The 12,605-nt window shown below is 38.5% G+C and overlaps 1 protein-coding gene across 4 annotated transcripts in view; it reads left to right on the top strand.

Annotated features, from left to right (window-relative positions):
* The window catches only part of RhoGEF3 (Rho guanine nucleotide exchange factor 3), a 33,511-nt gene extending 30,535 nt beyond the window's left edge, over nucleotides 1-2,976 (top strand). For all 4 annotated transcript variants that reach the window (XM_046620543.2, XM_046620545.2, XM_046620546.2 and 1 more), the window contains one exon: nucleotides 559-2,976. In XM_046620543.2, coding sequence (XP_046476499.1) covers nucleotides 559-710 — 152 coding nt within the window. In that variant the 3' untranslated portion in view covers nucleotides 711-2,976. The remainder of the gene's footprint in view (nucleotides 1-558) is intronic.
* The last annotated feature ends 9,629 nt before the right edge of the window (nucleotides 2,977-12,605 follow it).

The raw sequence follows: 12,605 nt of genomic DNA on the forward strand, positions 1-12,605 counted from the left end.
AGGATTACGATATCTTCTTGACGTTAACAAAGATAGAAACCCACAAATACAAACTGAAAGATAGTAGTTGGATGATGCGTCATTTTCTTTAATGTCGTTCGACCGATTTTCACGAATTACGGCTATCAATTTTTTGGTAAATGCACCTACAGTGAATTGGTTCTTCAATTGCCCTGTAGCAAATCACAAAAATGTCGAATACCGGAACACTATCCAGTATAATGGATGAACCTGTGCTTTATCAAGAGACGTACCAAAGTTACTAAAAATTGACTTCAAGCTATTGGTACAAAACCATATCTCAAACGAAACGAAGCATCAAAATCCGAATTACAATCCGACCTGCTTCCAAACTGATAATTAGTTACAAACGGAGATGGATTGTTCGGACTCGCAGTTCCTAATCGTTCAATATTTAGAATGGATCTTTTTTATCTCAATTAAATTCACATTTCATACCACGATTCAATCCATTTTCTGTTCTCATTTTACCGTCACACAATTATGGAATCCTAGACTCTTCATTAAAAATCAACTAATCGTAAATCAATCACACAGATAAAACTTACAAGCGGAATTCGGCGTACGAAGTTGCGATGCTTCCTGGCCAGCAGGGGACGGGAACGAACTCCTTGGGACGAAAAGTCGGGACTTGGTTCACCTTCGGCAGCAGCAAAAAGGGGACGAGACCGCACAACCAGCCATCCTGAGCCAGGCCAACCTTCGTTCCGTACATCGACTTGTAGATCGGTGCAGATTGAAATCGGCGAATGTGCGATGCATTGAGGCTCGGAGTTCGTTGAGTGTGATAAATCTGCAGTAAAGCGATCGAGTCGGTTGCGGTTCGAGGGTTTCGAAACTGCGCCAATTCCTACCTCCAGATATGGATGAACTTGATGTGGGGAAAAATACAATTCGAGCGACGTGAACGGACTCAACCAGTGAAAGAGAATAAGTGAAGTAAAAGCAGGATAACTGACTGATATACTTTTTAATTGCGATCTGTATATATTTAATGTTGTTTTTACGGTATTAAAACTTGAGACGTGAGTTGAACAAGACAAAATCAACGAATTCAATTCGATCATCTCGGCTTAGTTAATATTTAATTGGAGGATTATATTTAAATTGTTATATTTGCCGCGATCACCGTTATGCACGTATAAATATAATAGTTTAACCATTGTCTACAACGATGTGTACATGATGTATCAATATAATGTAACGATAATCGAAAATCGATCGAAAATTTGGAGCGAAATTTACATCCTGACATAGGTATATATATTCATTGTAGGCTATAATACGATTGCAATACAGGCGATTTTAACGCCGATAATTAATAATTTTCGATTACCAACAGATTCGACATAGGATACATATACATATTTATACGTAAGTAATATATCGAATCTCAATAAGAGTCCAGTATACGCAATAATGCATATTAAAATAGAATCATATCGCACTATATGCTTGTTAGTGATTTATTGACAGTCAAGGTGGGGATTATAAATTAGCTTTAGAACGTCCTTAGTGAAAGAAAAACCTTAATTTCCGTCTATTGCATACATGTAAAACAGTTACTGCTTATATTTATAACAAATTGTGAAGAGCCTGCTGATCGATAGAATGTTGCCAGTTACATAGTAAAGTTATATTAAAATGTAGGTATAGAGTGATTGAAGTCTCATTGAAATATTTCATAACGATATTAAAAATTAGTGTGTATAAACGTATGTATATTGGATCTTTCGATTCATTGAAAAGACTGAAGGCTTAATTTTGACGCTTCCTTTTTCGGCGTGCAGGCATATTTTGAGAAAAGCTTTCTTTTTTCATTCATTTATTCGTTATTTCCTAGCCGCCTTGTCATCGATCGGTGTATATTTAAACATATATATTAATATACCGCTCTCACCTTTACGCGCATTTTTTCTTCTCGTTGTATGGAAAACTATAGTAGCTGTAAAAGTATGTCTGCGTGTGTATCATATTTTACGGGGTGCCTATTGAAAAAATTTAGCTGCGTAATATTCTAACTACAAAAAAAAAAAAACTGCCTGATCGAAACACTGCACTTGTAAAGTAATTAATAGCCAGTACACGAATGCGTTGAATTAAACGTAACATATTATCGATACATGCAATCGTTGCGCTTTTTAACGAATATTATTACAATACGACTATCTAATGTCGGTCATCCTATAGATATGATTAGATCAAAATAATATCTGTTTAACACGGTGCTGAAAAAATTAAATAAGGTCAGTTTTTTTTTTGTTACTTTTTCTTTGCTTCATTCCTTGCCGGCAAACATACGGTCGAAAGAAAATGTCGAAACCTAAGCTATTATAAAACCACTATGCGGGAAGAGGAGAAAAATTGATTCAACTATATGAACACGTTTTATTGCTGATCAATCGGACAGTTACATAATTAAATAATTATTCTTCTGTCTGTGACAGAAACGGCACTAATTCATCGTGTAAATAGCAGTTATTGAATAAGGTAAACTTTTTGCATTAGACTATTCTTACTACACCTAAATCTACGTAGATATATGCATCGCTGTACTTACTGTAAGATCATCGATACGGGCGGGTCCTAAAACGATGACATTATACATCTGAGTAGCGAATACAAAACTGGAAAAACGAAACATAACGATGGAGAGAAAAAATATTTAGAGAAACTCAATACACATTTTTCTAAGGTTTTAAGAAGAAGAAAACGACAAGTGTTGTAATATTTATATAATTAATATATAGACATATACATATATTAAAATATAAATTTAAATAATAGAATATAAGCTCTTATAACCGTTACATCGCATATTAATATTTTTTCGGCAAGCGCAGATCGTTACAACTATGTCACTATTATCGTTATCAATAATTATGTGATTAAAAAAAAAAAAAAAAACAGAAAAAAATATACTGCGCAGGTCACATACAAGATTATACATACATATACGTATATGACAATTGGACAATATAAAAATGATAAATGACGAAGCCAAGCTTCCATAGTAAGTTAAATATTGTACAGAGAATATCCGATATGTATATATAAATAATTATTTTTCTGAGTTCATTGTATGCTATAGTTTGGTTATTATGGATATAGCCAGTCTAAAGCATAATGAGTAATACTGATACATCAATAACAGTTTCATATATCGGTTATAATACATTTTAGTCGATCGTTCAACCGAGGAAAAATTATAGATTCCTTTATATACATCTTTGACGTGTACAGTGATATAATGATGATTAAACATGAGAAATTGTTGTTGTTTAGGATAAAAAAGTCGTTTGCTTACTTTCTAGTTCTGGCAAAAAACCGCAAAATTGGCTTTAGTAAGTACAGTACAGTGTTCCACTCGAATGTTGAATTTCCACTGGCTGCGATGATATTAGTTGACTACATTTAGATACAGTATTTTGACATTGTTGGGCTTGAATAATGTCGCTATGAGTGGCGATGGCACTTGACGGCGGAAGCTCGGTTTTCTTACGTGAAATTAGGTCGATAATTAAAAGCGTTAGCCATACGTTTTTCTGAAATTTTGGAGCGAGGAATTTATTGGCCCGATCAGAACCAAAACATGTATAGAAGACATCGCGGGAACAATAGCTAAAGAAATACTAGAAAAATCGTAAAATATATGTCCTCTATCGGTTCTAACTTTTGATCCTTTGCTCGCAGCGTATTCAAACTGCGTACTATTGAATCGTCTCACCGAATTATGTCGATATAGTACATCAAAGTATTGATTCCTGCAATTTTCAAAATTAATTAAATTTTCACTTAAAACTCAAAGGTGTGAGCCTGATTTTTTTTTAGTAAAGAATCATTAATCTCAGATTCAATGTGTATGACCCTTTCGTATCTACCTATTTGGATCCCCGGAAACGCAAAAAACGTAGCGAAAAGAGCGTGGGACCAACAGCTAAGAGAGTCGGAGGAAAGAAAACCATCTGGAAAATATCAAAAACACAGGTTCTGGTTTTTTGGCTCTAACTCCTGATATGTTGCTCGCAGCGCATTGGGACTGCGCCCAATCGATTCCTCTGGCAAAATTACGTCGAAATAGTGCATGAAAGAATTTATTCCAGCACTTTTCAAAATCGCGAAAATTTTCGCCAAAAATACAAAGGGGTTAGCCTTGCTTTTTTTTTGAGCAAAAAACTTTTAGTCTCCGATTCGAGTAGTTTGACCCTTTCCTGATTGAGCGGACCCCCAGGAACTCAGAAAACGCAGCAAACATAGCGTCGGATCAACGGGAGAGAAAATATGAAGGAAAAAGCACCTGCTGAAATATGTCGAAAACACTGGTTCTCATTTTTTGGCTGTAACTTTTCATCCGCTGCTCGCAGCGCATCAGGACTGCGCCTAATCGATTTGTCTCGCAAAATTGCGTCCGAATAGTGCCAGAAAAAATTTATTCCAGCACTTCTCAAATATTAATCCTCACGTAATATTTTTGATGTGTTCTGATACTGAAAATATTTATTGCTATTCCAGGTACAACCCGAGGTGGTTATCGGTGGTTGTTCGAGGTGGTTGGCGATTGTTGGAGGTCGGAGGTGGACGAGGAAGAGGACGAACTGAACTGAGTCTCAAAGCCCTGTTGACATAAAAGCAGTTATTCGATAGAAATTATAGTTTATAGTTTACACAGCCCATTGCATGATATTTCATTATAAATACATATGTTTCAATGTATTTAGGAATAATTTATCAAATATACAGAGATCATGTGCAAATAATAAATGAATTGATTCGACCGCAGTTTGATGTATTCATTAGAGCTTTAACAATAAATTTAAGCTTTGTTACTTCTTTTATTTTATTATGGATAATCAAAAACATTTCCGACTAATCGTGCTGTGGAAGCATGGGGATTAAACCAAATGTAGCAAAAGATTAGAAACAGTGTATGTAGAGTACGGGTATTTTTCTAATAATGCAAATAGAATAGAATACCACGCCTTGCGAATTAGCTTTCCAGTCAGAGATGAATGATGAATTTTAAGGACTGCATTATCGTTGTTGAATACTCTATGCCTCATGGGAAAAGAAAATCTGTAACGACAAACTTGATGCACCGGATCATCGTCGACTTTAACTTTTGAAATGTCCTACCATTTCCGAACACCTCCAACCATCCTATTTACCTATATTACCAGATTAGCTATGATATGAAAAGAGAAGAATTATTCATTTCGAAATGGGATTCTATTCGACGCGCGCTCGATGTATTCCATGACATTAGTATTCATAATTATTCCAACAACTTTTCATTTGCTCTCTCGATCTCGAATTTTCATAGGCATAGAATCGAAACGTTGTTTTAGCTGGTCGCAAGTGAAGTATCTGCGTTGGGTGGAGGAGCAGAATTGTTTTTCGAAAAGTATTCGGATGGAAAAAAATTCAGAGTAACTGTAATACATCACGAATGCGTTAATTTTGAACGAGATGAAACGGATGCTTCGTATATGAGACAGTATTTAACGCTGCGTAGTGATTTAAAGACCTAAAAAGTTGATAGGGAGAGAAAGAACGAAGCTTCTTAACACTTCGAGTGTATTTCAACACACATTTGAAAGACACGAGCGAAATTTTTCATCATCCAACTGTCGCAGAACGGCAGCGTTATTAGCCGAGCCGTTCACTGAAGAATATATCCTCAGTCAACGGCTGACCATCGAAGGGCCTGGCCGCTTGAGTCTGGAATCGGCAGGAGAGATGAAGTGTGTATTTCTTGTATGAAACGTGAAAACTAAAAGCATTATACATCAGATCATATCATCATACATCGTACACCATACATCATACACCATACATCATACATCATACATCGTACATCATACATCGTACATCATACATCGTACATCATACATCATCATACATAGTATCAAAGTTCGAAACCATAGTTTGGATGTCGGACGTTCAGAAAGTGACGTCACCAATTCAAAATCAGCTAGCCGAATTCCTCAGTCTGGAACGAACCGCGCAGTAGAGCGGACGGATGAGAGTCGCGCTCCGCAAACTTCGAGTACCGGGTTCTCAACCTCCCGGATCCCGCGCTTCGGGTCCGCTACGTATTTCGAGTACCAGGTTCTCAACCTCCCGGATCTTGCGCTTCGGGTCCGCTACGCGGTGAAACTCGACTTCCAGGATAAGCGCTCCGTGGTTCCTGGTTCATGTTTACAATAAATTATTTCAATTCGTTTTTCGCGCAACCCCAAATTCGGTAGCTGTCAGTCCGCTAATAAAATTTCTCGACTTCCAGGATAAGCGCTCCGTGGTTCCTGGTTCATGTTTACAATAAATTATTTCAATTCGTTTTTCGCGCAACCCCAAATTCGGTAGCTGTCAGTCCGCTAATAAAATTTCTCGACTTCCAGGATAAGCGCTCCGTGGTTCCTGGTTCATGTTTACAATAAATTATTTCAATTCGTTTTTCGCGCAACCCCAAATTCGGTAGCTGTCAGTCCGCTAATAAAATTTCTCGACTTCCAGGATAAGCGCTCCGTGGTTCCTGGTTCATGTTTGCAATAAATTATTTCAATTCGTTTTTCGCGCAACCCCAAATTCGGTAGCTGTCAGTCCGCTAATAAAATTTCTCGACTTCCAGGATAAGCGCTCCGTGGTTCCTGGTTCATGTTTACAATAAATTATTTCAATTCGTTTTTCGCGCAACCCCAAATTCGGTAGCTGTCAGTCCGCTAATAAAATTTCTATAACTTTATAATCTTCTCATAATCTTTCTAGTAGATTATATCGATAAAAAAATTATATCAAACCTTACACATTATTTTTGATTTGTTCTCATGCTGAAAATATTTATTAGTATTCGAGGTATAACTCGAGGTGGTTGGCGGTGGTCGTTGGGGGTGGTTGAAGATGGTCGGCGGTGGACGAGGAGGAGGACAAGGAGGACGAGGATTTGTGCTCGGTGAGTAAAACACTTTTATAATATTTCATGGCAATTGTAATTATATTTTATTTGAAATATTTCAAACTGGTCATGTTTACAATAAATTATTTCAATTCATTTTTCGTGCAAGCACATATTCAGTAGCTATGAATAATCTTATACAATTTATTATATTATCAATTAATTAATGAATATTCTTATAATATTTCACGGCAATTGTAATTATATTTCATCTGAAATATTACAAACTTGTCACGTTTACAATAAATTATTTCAATTCATTTTTCGTGCAAGCACATATTCAGTAGCTATGAATAATCTTATACAATTTATTATATTATCAATTAATTAATTAATATTCTTATAACATTTCACGGCAATTGTAATTATATTTCATCTGAAATATTACAAACTTGTCACGTTTACAATAAATTATTTCAATTCATTTTTCGTGCAAGCACATATTCAGTGGCTATGAATAATCTTATACAATTTGTTATATTATTAATTAATTAATTAATATTCTTATAATATTTGATGGCAATTGTGATTATATTTCATCTGAAATATTACAAACTTGTCACGTTTACAATAAATTATTTCAATTCATTTTTCGTGCAAGCACATATTCAGTAGCTATGAATAATCTTGTACAATTTATTATATTATTAATCAATTGATTAATTACATTAATCCTTACACAATATTTTTGATGTGTTCCTATACTAAAAATATTCATTACTATTCCAGGTATTACCCGAGGTGGTCGGAGGTGGACGAGGAGGAGGACCAGGTGGACGAGGAGGAGGACCAGGTGGACGAGGAGGAGGCGGGGTGGGTCGTGGCAGAGGACCTCTCCTCTCCTCAGAGGAGGGGAGGAGGCGGGGTGGGTCGTGGGAGAGGACCTCTCCTCTCCTCAGAGGAGGGGAGGGGGAGGGGCAGGGAAGGGGAAGAGGTGGGTGGGGAGGGGGAAGGGAAGGGAAGGGAAGGGAAGGGAAGGGAAGGGAAGGGAAGGGAAGGGAAGGGAAGGGAAGGGGCGGGGAGGGCGGCGGGGCGGGGGCGGGAGGGAGGGAGGGAGGGAGGGTGGGCGGGCGGGGCGGGAGGGAGGGAGGGTGGGCGGGAGGGAGGGCGCGAGAGGGGGGGGGGGGGGGGGGGGGGGTGTACTGCTCTATTAACTCTAACAGGCTCGCATCGACATCCGTCCTCCACTCTCTCCCTCCCCCCCCCCCGCCCGCCCACCCTCCCTCCCGCCCTCCCGCCCTCCCGCCCTCCCACCCTCCCGCCCTCCCCCTCCCCCCTCCCCCCTCCCCCTCCCTCCCCCTCCCCCTCCCCGTCCCCATCTCCCTCCCCGTCCCCTCCTCCTTCCCCTCCCCCTCCCCCTCCCCTTCCCTTCCCTTACCCCTCCCCGCCCACCTCTTCCCCTTCCCTGCCCCTCCCCCTCCCCTCCTCTGAGGAGAGGAGAGGTCCTCTCCCACGACCCACCCCGCCTCCTCCCCTCCTCTGAGGAGAGGAGAGGTCCTCTGCCACGACCCACCCCGCCTCCTCCTCGTCCACCTGGTCCTCCTCCTCGTCCACCTGGTCCTCCTCCTCGTCCACCTCCGACCACCTCGGGTAATACCTGGAATAGTAATGAATATTTTTAGTATAGGAACACATCAAAAATATTGTGTAAGGATTAATGTAATTAATCAATTGATTAATAATATAATAAATTGTACAAGATTATTCATAGCTACTGAATATGTGCTTGCACGAAAAATGAATTGAAATAATTTATTGTAAACGTGACAAGTTTGTAATATTTCAGATGAAATATAATCACAATTGCCATCAAATATTATAAGAATATTAATTAATTAATTAATAATATAACAAATTGTATAAGATTATTCATAGCCACTGAATATGTGCTTGCACGAAAAATGAATTGAAATAATTTATTGTAAACGTGACAAGTTTGTAATATTTCAGATGAAATATAATTACAATTGCCGTGAAATGTTATAAGAATATTAATTAATTAATTGATAATATAATAAATTGTATAAGATTATTCATAGCTACTGAATATGTGCTTGCACGAAAAATGAATTGAAATAATTTATTGTAAACGTGACAAGTTTGTAATATTTCAGATGAAATATAATTACAATTGCCGTGAAATATTATAAGAATATTCATTAATTAATTGATAATATAATAAATTGTATAAGATTATTCATAGCTACTGAATATGTGCTTGCACGAAAAATGAATTGAAATAATTTATTGTAAACATGACCAGTTTGAAATATTTCAAATAAAATATAATTACAATTGCCATGAAATATTATAAAAGTGTTTTACTCACCGAGCACAAATCCTCGTCCTCCTTGTCCTCCTCCTCGTCCACCGCCGACCATCTTCAACCACCCCCAACGACCACCGCCAACCACCTCGAGTTATACCTCGAATACTAATAAATATTTTCAGCATGAGAACAAATCAAAAATAATGTGTAAGGTTTGATATAATTTTTTTATCGATATAATCTACTAGAAAGATTATGAGAAGATTATAAAGTTATAGAAATTTTATTAGCGGACTGACAGCTACCGAATTTGGGGTTGCGCGAAAAACGAATTAAAATAATTTATTGTAAACATGAACCAGGAACCACGGAGCGCTTATCCTGGAAGTCGAGAAATTTTATTAGCGGACTGACAGCTACCGAATTTGGGGTTGCGCGAAAAACGAATTGAAATAATTTATTGTAAACATGAACCAGGAACCACGGAGCGCTTATCCTGGAAGTCGAGAAATTTTATTAGCGGACTGGCAGCTACCGAATTTGGGGTTGCGCGAAAAACGAATTGAAATAATTTATTGTAAACATGAACCAGGAACCACGGAGCGCTTATCCTGGAAGTCGAGAAATTTTATTAGCGGACTGACAGCTACCGAATTTGGGGTTGCGCGAAAAACGAATTGAAATAATTTATTGTAAACATGAACCAGGAACCACGGAGCGCTTATCCTGGAAGTCGAGAAATTTTATTAGCGGACTGACAGCTACCGAATTTGGGGTTGCGCGAAAAACGAATTGAAATAATTTATTGTAAACATGAACCAGGAACCACGAAGCGCTTATCCTGGAAGTCGAGAAATTTTATTAGCGGACTGACAGCTACCGAATTTGGGGTTGCGCGAAAAACGAATTGAAATAATTTATTGTAAACATGAACCAGGAACCACGGAGCGCTTATCCTGGAAGTCGAGAAATTTTATTAGCGGACTGGCAGCTACCGAATTTGGGGTTGCGCGAAAAACGAATTGAAATAATTTATTGTAAACATGAACCAGGAACCACGGAGCGCTTATCCTGGAAGTCGAGAAATTTTATTAGCGGACTGAGAGCTACCGAATTTGGGGTTGCGCGAAAAACGAATTGAAATAATTTATTGCAAACATGAACCAGGAACCACGGAGCGCTTATCCTGGAAGTCGAGAAATTTTATTAGCGGACTGACAGCTACCGAATTTGGGGTTGCGCGAAAAACGAATTGAAATAATTTATTGTAAACATGAACCAGGAACCACGGAGCGCTTATCCTGGAAGTCGAGAAATTTTATTAGCGGACTGAGAGCTACCGAATTTGGGGTTGCGCGAAAAACGAATTGAAATAATTTATTGTAAACATGAACCAGGAACCACGGAGCGCTTATCCTGGAAGTCGAGAAATTTTATTAGCGGACTGACAGCTACCGAATTTGGGGTTGCGCGAAAAACGAATTGAAATAATTTATTGTAAACATGAACCAGGAACCACGGAGCGCTTATCCTGGAAGTCGAGTTTCACCGCGTAGCGGACCCGAAGCGCAAGATCCGAGAGGTTGAGAACCTGGTACTCGAAATACGTAGCGGACCCGAAGCGCGGGATCCGGGAGGTTGAGAACCCGGTACTCGAAGTTTGCGGAGCGCGACTCTCATCCGTCCGCTCTACTGCGCGGTTCGTTCCAGACTGAGGAATTCGGCTAGCTGATTTTGAATTGGTGACGTCACTTTCTGAACGTCCGACATCCAAACTATGGTTTCGAACTTTGATACTATGTATGATGATGTATGATGTACGATGTATGATGTACGATGTATGATGTACGATGTATGATGTATGATGTATGGTGTATGATGTATGGTGTACGATGTATGATGATATGATCTGATGTATAATGCTTTTAGTTTTCACGTTTCATACAAGAAATACACACTTCATCTCTCCTGCCGATTCCAGACTCAAGCGGCCAGGCCCTTCGATGGTCAGCCGTTGACTGAGGATATATTCTTCAGTGAACGGCTCGGCTAATAACGCTGCCGTTCTGCGACAGTTGGATGATGAAAAATTTCGCTCGTATCTTTCAAATGTGTGTTAAAATACACTCGAAATGTTAAGAAGCGTCGTTCTTTCTCTCCCTATCACCTTTCTAGGTCTTTAAATCACTACGCAGCGTTAAATACTGTCTCATATACGAAGCATGCGTTTCATCTCGTTCAAAATTAACGCATCCGTGATGTATTACAGTTACTTTGAATTTTTTTCCATCCGAATACTTTTCGAAAAACAATTCTGCTCCTCCACCCAACGCAGATACTTCACTTGCGACCAGCTAAAACAACGTTTCGATTCTATGCCTATGAAAATTCAAGATCGAGAGAGCAAATGAAAAGTTGTTGGAATAATTATGAATACTAATGTCATGGAATACATCGAGCGCGCGTCGAATAGAATCCCATTTCGAAATGAATAATTCTTCTCTTTTCATATCATAGCTAATCTGGTAATATAGGTAAATAGGATGGTTGGAGGTGTTCGGAAATGGTAGGACATTTCAAAAGTTAAAGTCGACGATGATCCGGTGCATCAAGTTTGTCGTTACAGATTTTCTTTTCCCATGAGGCATAGAGTATTCAACAACGATAATGCAGTCCTTAAAATTCATCATTCATCTCTGACTGGAAAGCTAATTCGCAAGGCGTGGTATTCTATTCTATTTGCATTATTAGAAAAATACCCGTACTCTACATACACTGTTTCTAATCTTTTGCTACATTTGGTTTAATCCCCATGCTTCCACAGCACGATTAGTCGGAAATGTTTTTGATTATCCATAATAAAATAAAAGAAGTAACAAAGCTTAAATTTATTGTTAAAGCTCTAATGAATACATCAAACTGCGGTCGAATCAATTCATTTATTATTTGCACATGATCTCTGTATATTTGATAAATTATTCCTAAATACATTGAAACATATGTATTTATAATGAAATATCATGCAATGGGCTGTGTAAACTATAAACTATAATTTCTATCGAATAACTGCTTTTATGTCAACAGGGCTTTGAGACTCAGTTCAGTTCGTCCTCTTCCTCGTCCACCTCCGACCACCTCCAACAATCGCCAACCACCTCGAACAACCACCGATAACCACCTCGGGTTGTACCTGGAATAGCAATAAATATTTTCAGTATCAGAACACATCAAAAATATTACGTGAGGATTAATATTTGAGAAGTGCTGGAATAAATTTTTTCTGGCACTATTCGGACGCAATTTTGCGAGACAAATCGATTAGGCGCAGTCCTGATGCGCTGCGAGCAGCGGATGAAAAGTTAC

The sequence above is a fragment of the Neodiprion pinetum genome, chromosome 4, assembly GCF_021155775.2.
Source record: "Neodiprion pinetum isolate iyNeoPine1 chromosome 4, iyNeoPine1.2, whole genome shotgun sequence".
Lineage (NCBI taxonomy): Eukaryota > Metazoa > Arthropoda > Insecta > Hymenoptera > Diprionidae > Neodiprion > Neodiprion pinetum.